At 41.0% G+C, this 20853-nt stretch overlaps 1 protein-coding gene across 6 annotated transcripts in view; it reads left to right on the top strand.

Moving 5' to 3' along the window:
- usp54a (ubiquitin specific peptidase 54a) overlaps nt 1–20221 on the top strand; it is a 69280-nt gene extending 49059 nt beyond the window's left edge. Inside the window, exons 10-23 of one of the 6 annotated variants that reach the window (XM_056256265.1) lie at nt 2609–2777; nt 5304–5489; nt 6847–7035; nt 8955–9492; nt 9576–9718; nt 10898–11059; nt 11241–11360; nt 14755–14896; nt 15212–16116; nt 16462–16589; nt 16726–16863; nt 17508–17724; nt 17990–18439; nt 18771–20221. In XM_056256265.1, coding sequence (XP_056112240.1) covers nt 2609–2777; nt 5304–5489; nt 6847–7035; nt 8955–9492; nt 9576–9718; nt 10898–11059; nt 11241–11360; nt 14755–14896; nt 15212–16116; nt 16462–16589; nt 16726–16863; nt 17508–17724; nt 17990–18439; nt 18771–18844 — 3561 coding nt within the window. In that variant the 3' untranslated portion in view covers nt 18845–20221. Of the gene's footprint in view, nt 1–2608; nt 2778–5303; nt 5490–6846; nt 7036–8954; nt 9493–9575; nt 9719–10897; nt 11060–11240; nt 11361–14754; nt 14897–15211; nt 16117–16461; nt 16590–16725; nt 16864–17507; nt 17725–17989; nt 18730–18770 lie in introns of those variants that run through there. The other 5 variants (XM_056256264.1, XM_056256262.1, XM_056256266.1 and 2 more) reach the window with 5 other exon arrangements.
- The last annotated feature ends 632 nt before the right edge of the window (nt 20222–20853 follow it).

Raw genomic sequence — 20853 nt, 5'->3', positions numbered from 1 at the left:
ATGACATGCCCACCGCGAACGCACGTCACACAGCAACTGCAGGCTCTGACAAACAAACACACATAAGTGTGGGAAGCCAAACACACCGAAAGGGGGACGAAACAGCGCGGTGTGTTACAGAGTTCGCGCTGCGCTGACTTGTAATCTGCGTGGCTCAATGGACCGAGACGCGCGAGCGCGACAGACTCGACAGCGCAGAGAGAAGTGTTTGCTTGCGCCAGCCAATGGTCAGAGCGGCAGGAACTAATCTCACCAGCGCCACGCTGACCAATAAAACAGCACATCCCATACCGAAATGTACTAAATTGCACAAAAGAAAATCGACCATTCCATAATATGTCAGGACTACTTAATCGGCCTATAGTTTCCTACAATGCGCCTAGCCATTTGACCACACTGATTTCCGTTAATAATAGCAGATGTTTATGGGTCAAATCTCTCACTCTCTCCCTGCAACTTTTTGTTACCCTCCTTTCCTGCCCCTAGACCAGAAAGGGGGCTTGTAACAGTATGGGTCAAATGTAAACGAATGGTGCCAAACGCGCTGTTTTATTGGTCGGTGCGGCGCTGGTGAGATTAGTCATTTTAATTTATTTGTTTCCCTCTGAAAATCCACTTTCATTGAAATCTAGTGGCTCCTTTTTTTTTTTTTTTTTTTTTTTATTCTGCCTATTTTTTTCCAAATGAATGCAGCTGGAATTAATGCAATAAATATGTTTTTTTTTTACAAAGATTTCAAATTGTTTGTGGTCTATAACCTGTATCAGAATGAGGTTCGCAATGGTGCGCCCGAAGGCATGGGGGTTGAAGACCCAGTCAGTGACGTCACGATATGCAAATTTGTTTAAATTCATACCGACCTAATCACCATGACCAAAATTATCCTTTTTTTTTACATTGAATCTTGAAAAAAAAAAAATATAGACCTACCTACCGACCCTTTTTTTTTTTTTTTGTTGCTGTTACTGCAAACCAAAATATTTTTAAGGATGGCCTCAGTAAGATTTTTTTCTTCTAAAGAAATTATTACTTTTATTCAGCAAGGATGCATTAAATTGTCCAAAAGCGAAAGTAAAGACTTTTACGTTGTTAATAATAATAATAATAATGTTTATTTTTTATAGCGCCTTTCAAGAACCCAAGGTCACTTTACAAAATAATACAAACAGTTGACAGACAAAGAGACTTATTATAACAATCAAACAAGCATAAAATGTTACAAACGATTTCGGTTTCAAACGATAAATGATGTTCTTTTGAACTTATTCTATTCCTCAAAGAATCCTGAAATAAAATGATCACAGTTTCCACAACAATATCAAGCAGCACAACCGTTTTTAACATGGATAATAATAAAAAATGTTTCTTGTGCACCAAATCAACATATTAGAATGATTTCTGAAGGATCATGTGACACTAAAGATTAGAGTAATGATGCTAAAAATGTAGCTTTGCCATCACAGGAATAAATGACATTTTAAAATATATTAAAATAGAAACCAGTTATTTGCAATAATAAATTATAATAGTATTTCACAGTATTACTGTTTATACTGTATAAATGGTACATTTTTATTTAAATATTAATAGTATTAAATACAAAAAATCTATATTAATTTGGCTAAATGAATGAAAAATAAAACAATATTTTATTAAGTATTACATATGGATATTTTGAGATTTTTGATTAAGATTTATTAACATGTTATACTTTTTTTGTGTGTTTTTACAGCTTAAGTTTATGTAAGAGTTGAGATGACAGCAAAGATTTTAAATGTAAAAATAAAGGAACTGAGCATGCACAATTAACTAACTATCCAAAATGTCCAATATCAGCTGATACCAATCTCTAATATTGGTTGATGACTGATGTGGTACCAATATTGTGCATCCCTACTTTTATAGTGATATATTCACTGCTTAATTCCTGTAACTGTTGAAACTACCTGGAAAAAATAAATAATTTGCGTTACGTCACTAACGCGGTGTGTCATTCTCTTAGTTCTGAACCTGCAGGATTTAGATTCACAATAGCAGTGCAGGACTGTGGATCCTGGACAGTTGCATACAAATCAGCTTTTTTCGTGGAGTCTGGCAGGCTTATGCTGACCTACACGTGAGCTGCGCAGAGCTCTTACAAAAGCCCTCTGAAAACAAGGATATCCCACTATTGTTTACAACCCCAGCTGGACAGCGGCAGGGTGTGGCCTACAGAGAGAAACCGCCATGATAGTCCACCTCAAACAAACACACACACTAAAGCTAACTAGTTCACGCTTGCGTTCTTGCTTGTCTGTTACTGCGGCCGCTCGGACATCCTGTCTGGTTATGGAGGAAGCGTAGAGAAAGTCGTCCATTTGGGAAGTTGGAGTCAGGGTAAGATTCGTCTGAAAAGTGTTGGACTTGGGTTTCAGTCTCAGCTTTGTTATTCAGGGTAGCCAGAACATTTCAACCTGGCCTCTGCTTTTGTTTAGTTTTCCACAATGTGTAAAAGTAACATTTGGTTGAGATCTGTTGGGATTGCTATTTTGAAAATCTGTCAAATGTATTATTTGAACTGCTTTATAACTATACTTTCTCATTCTTGCTCTCATTTTCTTTCTCACAGATTGGGCCCAAGTGGAAGGATGTGGTGTCCCGCTGTATAAAGGGGCATTACCAGCCACTGCTGCTGCTCTATGCTGACCCCAGGGGGACGCCCGTGTCAGCTCAGGATTTGGCCTCACGCCTAGACCTACATCACTACAATAAAGCATATTATGACAGTGAGGATTCAGGTATTTACACACCTTCATAAGGCTCGTTTATTCATAGAACTCACTTTATTTCTTTCATTCCTTCATCAGGGAAGTTCTACACACTACATCAAATATTTAATTCATAACAAAATGTGTAATATTTCACGTCTGAGTATAATAATTATATATATATACAGTATATACACTCACCGGCCACTTTATTAGGTACACCTGTCCAACTGCTCGTTAACACTTAATTTCTAAGCAGCCAATCACATGGCGGCAACTCAGTGCATTTAGGCATGTAGACATGGTCAAGACAATCTCCTGCAGTTCAAACCGAGCATCAGTATGGGGAAGAAAGTTGATTTGAGTGACTTTGAACGTGGCATGATTGTTGGTGCCAGAAGGGCTGGTCTGAGTATTTCAGAAACTGCTAATCTACTGGGATTTTCACGCACAACCATCTCTAGGGTTTACAGAGAATGGTCCGAAAAAGAAAAAACATCCAGTGAGCGGCAGTTCTGTGGGCGGAAATGCCTTGTTGATGCCAGAGGTCAGAGGAGAATGGCCAGACTGGTTCGAGCTGATAGAAGGGCAACAGTGACTGAAATAACCACTCGTTACAACCGAGGTATGCAGCAAAGCATTTGTGAAGCCACAACACGCACAACCTTGAGGCGGATGGGCTACAACAGCAGAAGACTCCACCGGGTACCACTCATCTCCACTACAAATAGGAAAAAGAGGCTACAATTTGCAAGAGCTCACCAAAATTGGACAGTTGAAGACTGGAAAAATGTTGCCTGGTCTGATGAGTCTCGATTTCTGTTGAGACATTCAGATGTTAGAGTCAGAATTTGGCGTAAACAGAATGAGAACATGGAACCATCATGCCTTGTTACCACTGTGCAGGCTGGTGGTGGTGGTGTAATGGTGTGGGGGATGTTTTCCTGGCACACTTTAGGCCCCTTAGTGCCAATTGGGCATCGTTTAAATGCCACGGCCTACCTGAGCATTGTTTCTGACCATGTCCATCCCTTTATGGCCACCATGTACCCATCCTCTGATGGCTACTTCCACCATGTCACAAAGCTCTAATCATTTCAAATTGGTTTCTTGAACATGACAATGAGTTCACTGTACTAAAATGGCCTCCACAGTCACCAGATCTCAACCCAATAGAGCATCTTTGGGATGTGGTGGAACGGGAGATTCGCATCATGGATGTGCAGCCGACAAATCTGCGGCAACTGTGTGATGCCATCATGTCAATATGGACCAAACTCCCTGAGGAATGCTTCCAGCACCTTGTTGAATCTATGCCACGAAGAATTGAGGCAGTTCTGAAGGCAAAAGGGGGTCCAACCCGTTACTAGCATGGGGTACCTAATAAAGTGGCCGGTGAGTGTATATATATATATATATATATATATATATATATGTATATTATATATATATATATATGTGCATTGCTTTTTAGACAAATATTTAGTGGAGTTTGATAAGGCTATTACTGTAAAAAAAAAAAAAAGACCCTTTTAATTTGACAGGGAAAAATCAGCAGCTGTGGTTATCAGAAATTCACTTGGTATGTGGTATATTTCATTAGGAGATATGATGCCAATATTCCAATACTTGAAGTACCAAAGTCTGCTTTTCAGCTTAAAATATACTGATAACCACTATGATAATATGGGTGATATTAGAGTTCATCCCAAGTAGCCTGTGCATAAAACATGGCCAATAATTGTATATAAATGGTTCACAAGGTCATGCACACAAAGACAAAACACTGTAACACAAGATACTAAAAGTAATGCAATAAACATTCACTAAATAACAAAATGTAGCACAGACCATCCTAGTATACATTACTGATAACCTTAATATAAAGGAAGCAAAACTATTTAAATAAAATATGTGGTGTAATGAGGGGCACTTCTGGCAATGTCGTTTTTTTAAACTGTTTTTCACTATAAATTACACCGTAATTTATAGTTTTAACTTTCAAAACCCATAAATTACATACAAACAGTATTTACAGTAAAATTGCATAAATGCAGTGTTAAACCATTTACAGTTTTTCCACCATATGTTGTAAGGTGACCGTTAACCAATTTTTCCATCAAAAGCCTAAAATCTGAGTTTAAGAGATATTTGACAGGTTAAAAATCTAGACCTGTGTGTGATCAAAGTCCTGAAGTGGGAATTAGGTTTTGAGTGGAATTGGTTCCTGTGAAAGGAACAGCAATCAGATGACTTTGAAAGTCATGTAGTGTATGTATGGGCGACATTTGTGGTGGTCTTCTTGTATTGCTGCTAAAGCACTTAAATTTCCCACGTGGGATCAATAAAGATACCTACCTTTGACCTTACTAAACAACTATTCAGAATACTGTAGCAACCACCTAGCAATGCCCTTTCACCTCCCTTCCCTGGCTACCACCCACAATATCTTAAAGTTTTATGCGGGCAGTTGCCACTCACTCTTTTTTTGCTAAAAATGTAAACATCTCCGATTGGTAGCTTTAGTGATAAGAATGAAATCTTCTGTTTTGTCAGGCCGTGAGCCATCAATTTCCAGCGATACACGGACAGACTCCTCCACAGACAGCTACAGCTATAAGCATTCACTCTCCCACTCCCACCACGAGTCTATGGCTTCCCACTTCTCCTCTGACTCCCAAGGAACCGTCATCTGTAACCCTGACAACGACTCTGCCTCCCACAGCAGCCTGGAAACCACAGGTACGTCAGTATATACGTTCACACCAGGGATGGAAATTAACTTTTTTGTCCACCGGCCACTGTGGCTGGTGGATTTCAAAATCTACCAGCCACTCAATGTTTTTACCAGCCACTTTCTTGTTTTTAACCGACAATGTGTAACTGCATGTGAAAATTAATACTACAAGAATACTTAAGCAGTTTATTTAATCTCAAGTCTCAATGAAATACTGACATTTTCTCTTTCTCTCACCCTCGGCCTCATCCACCTAATCTGTCATTTATTTTTGTTTTGATGATAAATTGAGCCAGCCTCCAAAAGTAATTAACCTGTCCTGTGATTTTTTTTTTCTCTCACACAACACTCTCCAGACACGGATTTATGAGCTATAGTATGTTGGTTGCCTTTACATTAGAATAATATTTAATATAATCTAGATATGAAATGGAATAAATAGCATTCAATACAAAATGAATATGTCTCATATATTGAAATCAAGTTTTATGTGATAAAATATTTGCTTTGTTGTGCATTAGAACCACATCAGGCATTTAATACAAAATAATTTATTGAAGCATCCAGATACTTCACCACGTGACAGCAGCTAGGCTCCTGATTGGTTAACGCGGCGCGAATTGACGCCAAAGTTCAGATTTTTCAACTCGGGCGGCAGACGCGAATTCGCGTCAAACGCGTGAATGCACAAAAGCACTCAATAAAATCATGCGCGCGGAACGCGTCAGACGCTCGAACTTGCCGCGCGAATGAGGCGTATTCGCATCTACCACGGCGCGCTCTACACCTCATTCGCGCCGTAGGAACTTTTTACGCGCGTAACGCGTCTTTGCATTGACTTAACAATGAAATCACTCGCGCCAGACGCTCTAATCTCGTTTGGTGTGAACGCACCATGATGTTTTCTCTGCAGACCTCTACGCCTGCGATGTAACGCCACATTTTTGTTTGAAGGTGTGCCTCCTCTAAAAGTGTCCGCCGTCCGGGTGAAACAGTATGCTATTTTTATTTACCCGCCACGGTGGCCGGTAGGTGAAGCGAGTTTACCCGCCACAACACAAAATCACCCGCATTTGGCTGGTGGCGGGTGCTAATTTCCATCCCTGGTTCACACTGAAATACAGTTTAGACACCTTATTAGATATATTGACACTAAATGTGTTGAACCATACAGTAGTCAATTTGTCCTGCTTAAGGCTGCACAAATAATGCGCGACCTGGCTTAGTGCGGTCATCAAATTGCAAAGGCTGTGATTTGATGACAGATAGATACGCACTGCATGTTTAAGACTAAAGTGTGGGTTTTTTACAAAACAATGTATCAGAAGAATCACATTTTCCCCCTCCCCTCATTTTGTGAAGGTCCTTTGACTGACACCGATCCAGTGCAACGCCACACTCTCAGAAAAGACGGTGTCTTGGACAGAAAGGGAGTAGTTTTGGACCGGAAAAGAAGTGCCAGCAGGCCACGAAAACTTGAGGTCCGGGGTGATTCAAGAAGTCGTTGTTCTAAGACAGATGAGGTGTTGTCTGCTGGCTACCACAGTGAAGGTATGCATTTAATATAATGCTGTCACCAAACCACAATACAAAAAAACAGATCATTGTGTTTATGGAGTTATTATCCTGTCAAATGTCGAGAGCGCATTATTGTAGCGCGAAAGTACATTAATATAATGCGCGAGCGTGAATCTCTCTGCTCGCGCGCGGAACATGATGTGCCGAGTGCGAATCTCTCTGCTCGCGCGCGGAATATGATGTGCCGAGTGGGAATCTCTCTGCTCGCGCGCGGAATATTATGTGCCGAGTGCGAATCTCTCTGCGCACGCGCGGAATATATTGTGCCGAGCACGAATCTCTCTGCTCGCGCGCGGGAACTGGGCGCGCGCTCTCAGATACACTTCTACGTGCACGTAGCCTATTCTCTCTCTGGGCTGAGTGGGCTCGCTCAGAGAATATGCCTGCACTTAAAACGTGTTCAGTGCAATCGCGAATCTCTCCTCTTCCCCAGCTAACAATTTTAGGTTATAAGAACGTTTTCATAACGTTCCCATTAAGTTATAAAAACATTATTTCTGAATGTTCTAGGGAATTTCAAAACGTCCAGTTTTTTAGACGTTGTAATGTTATTTCTTGGTTATAAGAACGTCCAATTCTCCCGTTATATAAACGTTGGTTGTATTAACGTTATTTCCTGGTTATAATAACGTTAGAACGTTCAATTCTCCCTTTATATAAACGTTGTATTAACGTTCTTGCTTGGTTATAAGAACGTTATTCAAACGTTCAATTCTCCCATTATATAAACGTTCTCTTAATGTTTTTCTAAGATAATGAAAAACATTTCATTCAATAAAAAAAAAACATTAATATTAATAATTTAATAATTATTAAAACCTTTCTTAATGTTTTTTATATAACAAGGTAGCCTATATAATAGGCGTATATGAATAACCTAAAACAAGAACTTTCAGATTTTAAAATTAAGAAAAAAAAAAAAGAAAAAAAAAGAATCATGTCTATAATATGTGTAATGTAGTCCACTGAAGTCGAGTTGAATTGAACCCAAGTAGGCCTATAGTTTATTTCAATAAACCGATTTGGGTTGAAGTGACAATATGAAATTGACATGAACATAAACTTGGACTAAACATAGAATCACCAACAATGGTACAGGGAACAAAGCTAGACAAGAGACAATGGGAACACAAGGACAAGGATTATGACCAAAAGCAACCAATGACATTCACAAGTTAAAGTTTATTTAATTTATATAGCTCATTTTTACAACAGCCACTGGCTGGCCAAAGAAAAAAGGGGGAAAAAAACCTACATAACATATGGAATAGCAATTTCTGATTGGTTGTTGCCGTTTTGACAGCGTTTATGCCAAGAGCAAAGAGAAAGAAATCGAAGAGAAGAATAATTAGGCATGCGCGAACGCACGGGACACAGTCTAAGCACATACACGCTTACTTTAAGCGAAGAGGAGAGATTCGCGATTGCACTGAACACGTTTTAAGTGCAGGCATATTCTCTGAGCGAGCCCAGAGAAAATTCTTACAAGAGCAGCGTGTATCTGAGAGCGCACGCCCAGTTCCCGCGCGCGAGCAGAGAGATTCGCACTCGGCACATTATATTCCGCGCGCGAGCATTGAGATTCACGCTCGCGCATTATATTAATGTACTTTCGCGCTACAATAATGCGCTCTCGACATTTGACAGGGGAATAACGCCATATGTGTTACTTTAATGGAACCCAGGTTAACAATCCGTAACTGGTCAGTGGATTGATGCTCTCTGACAGATCATTAGAGGATAGTGTAGGATGTTGGACAATGTGAGCTGCATTAGTCATCACTGTTGCTTTTACTGGCTGTGTACAGCAATATTAGGTTATGTAAAAATAACATTTCCTCTTCCTCTTTTTACATTATTTTTTTTAAATGTCCTCTCCTTCTCTCTTACAGGCGAGACTTTAAAAGAGCAGCAGGTTCCCCGTTCCCTACCTAAAGCCAGCTCCAGTCGACTTAGAGACTTTAAGGAGACTATGAGCAACATTATCCATAACCGGCCTCTTTCTGCATCGTCCTCGGGCTCAGTTTGCCCACCTGACTCCACCGCTAAGGCCCGAGACTGGGAAGCCGACAGCACCAGCAGCGAGTCCAAGTCCAGCTCCTCTGGAGGGCGATACCGTCCGCCCTGGAAGCCTCGTCGTGAGGCCCTCAACATTGATAGCATCTTTAGCAGGGAGCGGCGCAAGCAGGCCGGGTACAGTCCGCTAGGAGCTCTGTTGCCTGAAGACACAGGGCCTCAGGGGGACTTGGCGGCATCCATGGAGCAGACCACCTTTCGCGACCTGCCAGGACTCCTGAGACGAGGATCAGAGCAGCCCCCACGGCTTATCCAGAGGATGGAGAGCGGCTACGAGAGCAGTGAGAGGAACAGTAACAGCCCCGTCAGTCTAGACATGCCTGTTAGCGAGGGCACCAGTAATGGCATACACAGGTATGATGCAAAAATCTTTATCAGAATTCATAAGGATCTTTGTTAGCACATTATTCATTTCACTCTCTCTCTCTGTTTTCCAGCTTACGAGAGGGAGGAAAGAAAAACCCTCCACCTGAAGTCAGCCCGTCATGGAAAACTGTACCTGTCGCCAAATCCAAGAGCAGCAGTGCCCTACTGCAGGATGTCAAAGCGTCATTCAAGGGCAGCAGTCACATGAGTTTAGGTGTGTACAGTATGATCATGTGTGTTTATAGTCGTCACACAGCCATCATGTGGGTGAATTCACCCGTTCTTTACCTTAGGATATGAATCATTCTCTCCAGATGTTTAAACTAGGTGTCACATGCCTTTGCTTTTACATAAAAATTAACTTAATATACTAAGCAAGCAGTATTGAGCAGAATGTAGTGGAATCAGTGACCAAATACATCCTGTTCCTTTCTGTGAAATGTTATCTCTGTATATCTGTTATGTAAACTGAGGAACATGAGTCTGCCCTGGAGAAATATCAGCTGCTACAGTATATCTGTTTGTGCTTCTCCATGTGACCAGAATAGATGTTTGATCACCTATTTTTTTTTGCATATTCAAACTGTGCCTCTTATGCTGATTTCACACTGCAGATCTTAATGCTTAGATGCAATATTTTGACACTCATCTGCATTTTTTAAATTATTTTTTTCTACCTGTTTACATTTGCCTAGGACTGTGTTAACATTAATAGTAGGTATTAGCTTATGTACCAGAGAATTGAAGTGACTGCAATGATCAATCACACAATAATTGGTGTGATGTTTTTCAAATGATTGGCCTGTACCTTTGGTCTGATTGGGTAAAATTAAGACAGCAACTAACTGTCTCAACTGTGTAACATTGAAGAAAGATTCAGAATTAAGAGAATCAGATACAAGTGGTTAGATATAATCATTGTTATCTTAGTATTATTTATATACTATTATTTATTAATGTCATGAATTAACTTTTTAATTTTAGTTTAAGTTAAGTTTATGTGCTTTTGTCAATTTTAGAATTTTATTTTCTATTTCGCTTTAATTTTTATTTTAGTTTTAGTCATTTTAGTACTTAGTCGTTTTTGATCTGATGTTTATGTTTTATATTGTTTCAGCTTTATTTCAGTAACAGAAAACCATTTTCAGTTGTTAACGTTTTCCGACTGCACAATAACAACACTGCATGTAAGTCAGATGGCATTGAAAAGTTGGATGCCCAAAAAATCTCATGTTTTTTGGGTTATATTTTTGCTGTTTACATACATGCAACAAGGTCAAGCCTGTGTTCTGGATGTCAATGAAAAACAGAATTGGTTGACAGTGTAAATGCAGCAATGGATCATCATCACAGAATGTTTCCTTAATATTCTAATGATTGTGTTTGTGTGTAGCAGGTGAGGGTCGCAGTGAACTGGATGAGCTACAGGAGGAAGTAGCTCGCCGGGCCAAGGAGCAAGAATTACAGAGGCGAAAGGAAAAGGAGAAAGAGGCGGCCCTGGGCTTCAATCCCAGACCCAGCAAGTTCATGGATCTGGACGAGCTCCAGAACCAAGGTACGGCGTTAGCATGCCGCGAAAGGGCGAAGGGAGTGGCTCAGTCTTCGGATGCATTTCTTGGGTTTCTGCTGTGGTTTAATATTTGGAGCTTGGGACTGCTTGTGTATGTGTGTGTGAAATGTGGGTGTGCTGGTTTCCGTGCTGAAAAGCGCTATGCTATGATGTTTGTCACTTGCAGGGAAAGGGGAAGGCTTTGAAAGGTGTGTGTTGGAGGCAGAGTCTCTGTTAGACCAATCTCTAAGGTTGGAACAGGCAGGAGAGGTGGCCACCGCTCTGTCTGTGGTTAACGAAGCAATGTGTAAGTAATCCTGCCCTTAGCCTGCTGCTGCTATCACTACTGCCACGAGCTTGTGTGTCTCTACATCTCTGTGTTTGAGTGCGTTTGTCTCTGTTTCAATCAGAGTATGTGAGCGGAGTGGAGCGGGAACAATTTTCCCTCCGCGCTCCAATCATTTAAAGGGGGGGTGAAACACTCAGTTTCAGTCAATCTCATGTTAATCTTGAGTACCTATAGAGTAGTACTGCACCCTTCATATCTCCAAAAAGTCTTACGTTTTTTTATATTTATAAAAGAAAGATAGGCTGTACCGAGTCTTTCCGGAAAAAAAACGAGTGTGTGGAGGCGTGCCGTGTGGGCGGAGCTAAATAATCACGAGCGCGCAAAGCTTTTGCGTTGAGAGCGTCTGGAAGCTGACATCCCAAAACAAACCATGGCTAACAATCAGATTCAGCCATACATTTTTGATCCCGAATCAGATCCCGAGGCTGAAATTGAAGACGAGCAGCAACGACTACAGCAGGACGTCTCTATGTGGTGTGTACTGGAACTGTATAACTTATTTTGCTTAACGGTTTTTGTAAATGACTAATTTTCACTTTATGTCGTCGTATTTTTCTTTTTCTTTAAAGGTGTACATGTGGGAAGTGTAGTTTGATGCCGACTGAGGCGGGAGTTTTTTAAAAGTAGAAATGATTTGAACTTGAGCGCAGTGTTTTTAGAACACCATGTCATGCACGAGTTATAACTTACAACATTTGTGTGTGTTTACTCGTGGTTTATGAGGACATGATTTGGTTTTACAATAAACAAACAGACACCTACAGTGGCCAGCTAAACAAATGTATTTAAAGACATTCTTGAACAAATCCTATGCAGCGCTGCTGATGATTTCCTGTTGAAGCGCGTTGATGTGCGTGGTCTCGCTCTCCTCTGGTCGACGTGTGCGCGGGCGCGCTTTTCCGAGAGAAATGCTCATATAAGGAGTTCCACTCTCGTCTACGTCATTAGATACACGATCGAAAAAAAAACAGCCGAAACTTGTACCAACCCGGAAGTAAGATTTTCGGCACAGAAATTCTCCGTTATTCGTCCAAAATATTTTTTTTAAACTTTGGCCATGTTTAGCATGAGAATCCATCTCTTTAACACTGTAAACAACTCTGAATACATGAAACACCATTGTACCCCCCCTTTAATAATCACTCCGCTCCAGCTCCGCTCCGGGTTCACCATTCACCGCTCCCCGCTCCACTCCTCGCTCACTGATATCAGAAACACCGCTCCGTCTTCTCTCCCAGAGGAAATTGCAAATAAAGTATTTATAAGTATGCTTTGAAATCTATAGCACGAATTTTATTTCTCGTACCATTTATACGGCAAAAATAGTTTTTGCGTGCATATGATATGCAGTTTTCGCGTACATATGATATGCACTTTATGGCGTGTAATACGCACGCACTCCACATCCCTAATCCTACCCAAGGGGATTAGTGCGTATCATTTGCACGCAAAAACTATTTTTGCCGTATAAATGGCACGAGAAATAAAATTAAAGATACGCACTTTCATGAGATCGTGCGTGTTGCCCGATCATATTCAGTAGGCTTGAGAACTATAACCTCCCGCAGCCACTCATGTCGTCATCATAACCTTCCAAAAAAAATTCTGATTTCTGTATCTGTATCATGCTAGCTAAATGTGTTAAACGTGTCAAGTCAAGTCAAGTCAAGGTTTATTTATATAGCACAAGTTTAACACAACCGTAGTTGATCCAAAGTGCTTTACAGTATAATAAAAATAAAATAGAAGAATAAAAAGAGAAAAGAAAAAGTAGTAGACAAAAGGCAAAAAATAGATAAAATGAAGGATCAAACCATTCAGTTTATACAAACAGCACATACATAACGTAGAACACCAAATTATTTAAAATTTACTCAAATGCGAGAGAGTAAAAATGGGTCTTTAAGCTGGATTTAAAAGCAACCAGAGATGGTGTGAAACCTTACTAAAAATGCAGTTCTATAATGGGCCGTTGGCATGAATTGTACTCGTGATGGAGCGGTATTGGAGCGCTCTAAAATCCGCTCCGCACTCAAACTCACACCGCTCCGCTTCCACTCCACTCCGCTCACATACTCTGGTTTCAATGTAGAGACTGCGTATACTAATGATGTACACTATACGCTCTGCTGTGTTTTGATTATAGTCAATGCTGGTGATGTGTGACCATGTTGAGATCTGCGTCAGCCAATAACTATGTCCTGCTGGCTGATAAACAAAAGCCAGTTCCAAAACCTAATCGACAGCATTGTCGTCAAAAAAACGGGTTCAGTTGAAATAATTGAAAAAACACTTTTAATAAATTTGACCATATTAATATACTTATTATATTTATATATTAGGCATTTTATTGAAAAACCCTTATCGGTTGACTACTAGTCACTACACGATGCACAGCCTCAAGCATATATTTGATCATAACTGGAATTAAACAAGCAGAATCTGGGGGCTGGATTCAATGAAAATAGTGTGCCTGCTTAATATGATTGTTACGGTAATCTGCAGGCAGACAAAACATTTGGCCTTCAAAGTGTTTTTCATTGAGTTGATCAGTGAGTCTTCCAAGAAAAAAAAGAAAAAAATCAAGAATTGCACTTAGGTCTTTTCCTACAAACTTCTTAGAATTTATCTTAAGAAACTTCCTAACTTCTTTAATATTTTCATGAATCCAGCCCCAGAACCAGAGCTATCAGTTTTTATAAATGTTAATAAAAATGCTGTCTATGTCTTTCTGTCTGTGATCAATGTGAAAGGCTTTACTTACCAATATCATTTTTGTCTGTCTGTCTTGTGTATGTCATACCCTGAGGTTTGTCACTTATGGGGTGTTCATATATGTGCGCGCGCGCACACACACACACACACACACTGCACACACTCTCTCTCTCACACCTTCTATGGCCTGGTCCCTGTGTGTTACCTACACCTCACTCCCCTACCTGCTTCAGTTTCCAGAGCCTCTGTAGGGTTTGGTAGAGTGCAGCTCATGGTGAAAGTATTGTTGTTCTGTAAATATTTATAATTAATTTGACTGAGATACGGTATTAGGCTCGGGTAATTTTGATTTTCTTTTAGTTCGATGGCTTAACTACAAATCATTTTGATTTAAGTCAACTTCATTATAATTTAATCATTTTGTGCTTGAGAGAATTTAACATTTTGTGTAAGGATTTTATTAGGTTCCCCATCAACCCTATTTGTGTGACCCAGTCGGTCAAACATCAAGATCCTTTTCATTTCAGTTCCCTGTAATGTGTTTGCATGCGCCCCATGACTCGGCTCTTTATTTTCTGCATCTGTTTCATTTTTATTTTGCCTATTTTTGTTTTGTTTTGTTTTGTTTGCGTTGTAGCTAAACTCAGGCATACCTTGCATGAGAGCAGCGCTAACGCTCAGGGCAGGATGCAAAAGTGCATGAGGAGAGCACGAGGTCTGCAGCAGCGCATGCAGCAGAAGCAACAGGAGGAAGAAAAGGATCAGAAACAGCCCCTCAGGTACCTGCTGCTGGCTGCAGTTGTGTGTGTGTGTGTGTCTGTGCTCCAGGAGCCCCGCACACAAGAAGAGGAAACATGCATTTTGCCTTAAAAAAAATAATGATCATTATTGTTGTAAGTTACTTGGAGGATTGAAAGTCAGGTTAGCGTAAGAAACCATATTGCAACGCCCTGCCCAGGTAATGTCACTCTTTTAGAGAGGCTGAAATAAGTCTGTATACTGCATGACATCATCAAGAACTGATCCAAGATACTGACTCACGGTTCACGGTTTATTATCAGATACTCATTGTTATTTTTTTGTTCTGCATTCAGTGAACAGTCTGTCCCGGTCCAAATACTTCTGACTAATGTTAAAGAAGAGGATGAGAAGGCAGTTTCAGAAGATGCATTAGGACCACCGTCACCTCTCCACATGAAACCTCAGTCTATAAATAAACCTATTTCTGAAGCCCCCGGCCCTGCTGTCTCCTCCTACCATACAGACACACTTTCTCAGCAGCAGAGCAGCGCAGGGGACAACTCCAGTCCTCTTGCTGTTACAGAGAATGAGAATGTGCCACGCTCACACACGTGGGGCCCCAGAAACCCCGTCACCATCGAAAACTCTCTTGTACAAACTGCTAAAAAACGCAGTTCTGCCACTGTGCCTGTTATTGCAGTGAATGGCTGCGAGGCTCTTCTCCAGTCCTCAGTTCCGCTCAATACGCCCTCTGGTCCAACTAATTTCAGTGCCCGTCACACACCTTCCATCTCTGATCACTCCAGCTCTGGGGAAGGACTTCAAATCCCACCTCGACCTCAGTCTCTCCATGGCCTAACCCACGCACCCCACAGCCCCGCTTCTGATGCCTGTCAAAAATCACTCCCGGCACCCTCACGCAATTGGTCCTGTCACAGTCTGGGACGTCCCGATCGCAGTCCTACCGTGATGGACTCCTCCCTGTACTCTCCAGCAGACTTCCGTTCCCCCTCATCCCCCTGTCCTCCAACCCTTTCATCACCAGCACTGGAGCAGCATCCAGCCGGCCCTATGCCCGTGGAGAGGTGGGCCGAGAATGTCAATCGATACTACAATTCCCAGAATTGTGCGCGGTCGGGACGTGGCTCACCCTGTGAGGAGCTGTCTGAGCTGGACTCACTTTATCAGGCCAGCTTGAAGGCTCCCAGCATGCCCCGAGCCCCATTGGGACCCAGCCCTCAGCTTGCCAGCAGATCAGGTAATTTCGAACAAGACCTCACTTAGGTTTTTTTTTTTTTTTTTTTTAAATGTACATTTTGTAAAATTGTAATACAACCTGTAATTGTTGTTGTCGTCATTTACCGTTGAAAAGGTCTGCCACCTGCAAAAGTAGTAACTATAACAATATTAAAAATGATTTATTATCATTAAAAAATGTATTCAAATAATTGATTTTTTTTACAATAATAATTGACAGTATCAATAATACAAATATTGATATTATTGTTATTATTATTTATATGATAATAAATATTTTGTATATAATTAATGAGAAGTCCTTTCTAGAGACTCTTCAGGTTGTATAAATGTACTGTTTTTCTAGGCCCCGCTGCTTCTCGTAAGCACAACTCTGGATTCTCTGCCACACTTGGCCGTTCTAAAACCCCCACAGCAGAGATCGAGAGGAGTGCCTACAGGACGCCAGCATACAGCACTAAACCACTTCAGAAGGTGAGTTGGCACACCGGCATTTTCTCAGTAGTATTTATAGTACTGAAGTGTGTGTAAGATGTGTCATGAAGTAATTGTCATTACTTAATGTGGATAAGGAAATGAAATGCTAATGCAGTGTGTCGTGTGTGAGCAGCCTGTGTCTGCTGTTACCTATGATGCACCACTGGGTGAGGATGAATCATACAGTGCAGAGAACCTACGACGAATTGCTCGGAGTCTCAGTGGAACTGTCATTGGAGGACGGACTGACGTACCCCCATCCAGAAGCTTTGTGGGTGTCTCACAATTTAAAGTCACTTGGTCAAACACTCAAACCACATATTATGCACTCAAAATACATTAGCAACATTTAATTTGCTGCAAAATTTGCTTTCAAGTACTTTCTCTCAGGATATGTGAAATGCCACATCATGGTTTAGGAATTGCAGTCTTACATTTTTGTGAACTCATTTCGAAAGAGAAATACTGCCACCTGGTGTGACTATAGTGAATGCAATACATAGAGCAGTGGTTTTCAAACTTTGACAGGTGACATACCACTTCAGCTGGCAAGCTGTTTTTGTCAGTTATAATATTATTTATTTAGTCATTTTATTTTATTTATTTATTTATTTTTTAAATCAGCCAATCATCTCACAGACCTGTTGGAATCCTTCATGGACCACCAGTAGTCCGTGGACTCCAGTTTGAAAACCACTGACTTAGAGCTCAGGTTGCTGTTATTGTTTTAATTTGTATATTTTCTACAATTGATATGTCCATTGTCCTATTCTTTTAGTATCAATTGTTTTATTTTGTTTTTTATTTTAGTTTTTTCTTGTTGTCATTTCTGTCCTTGTCTGGCTGGGTCTTATTTTCACGTTGTCTCCTCAATCATTCCTTTCATTCTTCTATTTCTTTATTTCTTTCATAAAGGACCCCCATGTCTCCAGGATGTCGAAGCATGTGAACGTACAACCCCCCACACGTCGCTCCACCACCTCCCTGCATGTTTTGCCCCCTCCTTCCCACAATCCTCCTGTGTTCCCTCACGAACCGCAGCCCCAATACCTTCACCCAAGCCACCGCCACCATCCCGCCCCTCCATCACACCTGCACCAGCAGACACTGAGACCTTCTCATGGACAAACAGGTAACCATCTCACCCCACCCGCTCGTTCAGCCTCCCTGCCACAGATGCAAGAGAGTGCCGTCTCTGTTGTTGTCTGTGATCTTGCGTTCCATCAGATTTGTTGTGGAACTGGTCAAAGGACCTAAAACACTCTTGAGGTTCAGGATAATGAAATTAGAGCTTGATGATTCATCTTACAAGTTGCATTCAGTTTGACTGTTTAACCTACCCTGAATGCATGATTGCTTTAAACAACTACTCAAATTATCTTCGATGCTCTCTGCAGGAGATTGCCAAAAGACCAACAAGTTTCTGGCTGTGCTTGACCGGGGTGAAGTGTTCTCCTGTGAAAACTACCACAACGTTGCACTGAACTACGGCACCCTTCCACGGGCCCTCCGTAGGACAATTTCATCCGGGCCCCCGGTGCACCAAGCGAGGTCGGGACCCTCAGTGGGCCCGGGGCCCCGGAACTACCCAGACGCAGCCTACGCTACACTGTCCCACCCTCACCGCACTACAGCATCTAGTAGGACGATGGATGGTTTTTACAGACATCCGAAACAAAAATCTGCTTCAACCACCCCATTCCCGCATCACTCCAGCCATCATCACCCGCACCTAGAGCCACCAGCCCAACCCCTCCGCCTCGATGTGCCCCCTGAGAGGGACTGGAGGGCTGGTAGGGACACTCATGTCTTCCCCAGGACAGAACCACGTGGTGGAATGCCCCGTGGTCCTCCTGTCTATCTCTGCGGGCTGTGCAAGCAGAGCCCTGCTGAGCCCACTAGAAGCTGCTGCCAGACCTGCAGAGCCCAAAGGAGCCACTACAGGATGACCAGCTGAGTCATACTGGAGATGCATCCTTCAACGCACTCATTCTCTGTCTTGAAAGTAAGCATAAGGCCCCATGCCCATTCTGTGAAGCTCTTTACACAGCAACGAGCTGGAAGTTCTTGTTAGCTGTTTTGGCTAAAGTGAAAGATAATGACTTTCATGGCTGCTTTGGCTCAGACGTGAATGTGAGTGAGGAGTGGTCATTTTTTGAAACCATATTTTAAATGCAGCTGCCGCGTTTAAACGCTGGAAGAAGGACGTCACTCCCTGCACTGTTACTTACAGTAAATGTTTCCACTGCTAATTCACTTCCAGAGTTAAGTTCACTTTAATTGGCCACAATCTCAGCATAAAGCTGTGCAGAACAGAGCACTTAACTGACGCGAACACACAAAACGACAAGACTGACAAACTTTGCCTGCTGATATACAGTGTCTGCTTCGTATATGCACAAATACGCTTTAGTTTTTAATTAGCTTTTCAAGCTAACCTTAGTTCTGTGATTGTAATTTAACTATGTTAACTCAAGTTTAGTGCACTTCAGAAGTGTTAAGTTAGAAGCGTTCCTCTGTTGTAACTTCTCCAATTTTTATGGGAAAACAATGGTTGTGTAACTACTTCGTTTAGAGGGCTGTGTAACGTCATTGTGCAAGTAATCAGAGGTACATCAGATTCCTCGTGTACCAACAGTCAACTTTCAAAAACCTCTTTGGCATCTGTGACGATATTTTTGTGTACAGTATTGTTCCGCCCGATAGTAGCACCAACACCTGTGATCTTTTTTTTTCTTTCTTTTTTTACATCTTGTAGTAGCAGCAGTTTAACTTTGATTTATACAGTATATCTTACATTAACTGTTAAGTGCAAAACTATTTCATGGTTGTTTTAAGACGTGAGATATTGAAAACAGAAGGACAGAACTGTCTGCAGTGCCTTGGCTTGTGAAAGGCAACGGAACTGGGTGCCAGTGTCCATTTTATAGATGAACAGCCTTATAATAATGCTTATTATAAAAGTGATAAATTCAAGAATTGCAGTTCTCAAAACAAGATAATTTCACTTTTTCCCCCACTGGAAAATAAATGCTTTTTATATTCGTTTTATTTAATTTCTTGGACGATGTTGAGGTGAAACTTGTGGCCTGAGATGTTTAGTTGTAGTCTTACACATTGAAAGTGTTTCAGCTATTAGCCAAGTTTGATGGTGCAATGTGCCATTTCATGGAAATCAAAGTATTACCTGCTCATCTTGAAACAGGGCCAAACATTATTTTTTTCATAAATTGTAGAGCATGTCAAATACCTCAACCAATCACATGCTCTCTTGTTTTTATTTCTCTAGAACAGTTTTGCATGTAAATCAGGACCTAATGATGAATCGGAGTGCCTCTGCGTTGAATTCTCACTTTTTTTTTGCTTGGCCAATATGCAGTGCAACACTGCCCTGGCATGATGATTACTAACAGAACATGGATCTGTGATTGATTTACCCTTTTCTTCTTTAATTAATATCCAAACAGATATGGCAAAAAAGCAAGGCTGTATATATAAGTGTGTACAGATATTCAGTCTTTGACCTTAAGTACAGATGGATTCAGATTTGATGTAAATGCTGTGCTAGAAATAAAACTTGTATTTTTGCAATAAAGTTATATTAAGCTCCAATCAGGAGCAGAACGCTGTACCTTCTTTCTGACTGCCTTTCATCCATCCATCCATCCGTAAATGAAGTGTTCTCTTGAAAATGATTTTGTTTGTTTGTTGAAATGAATAATACCAGCATCTTCCCCAGCAATCTCAATAATGAACCCTTTTCTGATTTAAATTGTACCTAATCTCCAACATGAACAGAAACAGACAGAACAGAATGTCAAACAGAACAGACATTTCAATGATGGTGTCAAAGTAACAAAAATGTTGCATGATAAAAACAAATGCAAATGCTTGTGTTCATGTGCCACTGTTAATATGCTAATTTAGACTTGAGAGGCCCTCCAGTGACCATCCTGCACTGCTGTGTGCTTGTTGCATTTTTATTGTCTGTGATATTTTCCCCTCTTTCCAGTCATAACAGGAAGGCTTGTTAAACCTTGACCCATCATGAGTTCTTCTCTAAGGATTTCACTTGTACTTCGAACATTAACAATCACAGTGAGATGACAATGAGCTTCTAGTTTTGTATAACAGTAATAAGGTTGTTTCAGTTCCTTAGCAACAAGAAGAACTTCTAAAACAAAGAAGGAGGTCTAAACGAGTCACTATGTTAATGTAATGAATGTCTTCGTGTATAAATGTGCAAAAGAAATTGTATGAA

Source organism: Rhinichthys klamathensis, unplaced genomic scaffold, assembly GCF_029890125.1.
Source record: "Rhinichthys klamathensis goyatoka isolate OS25496 unplaced genomic scaffold, OSU_Roscu_1.1 h1tg000126l_1, whole genome shotgun sequence".
In the NCBI taxonomy this organism is placed as follows: domain Eukaryota; kingdom Metazoa; phylum Chordata; class Actinopteri; order Cypriniformes; family Leuciscidae; genus Rhinichthys; species Rhinichthys klamathensis.
The sequence above is the reverse complement of the archived record's forward strand: the minus strand, read 5'-3'. Positions and strand labels throughout refer to the sequence as shown.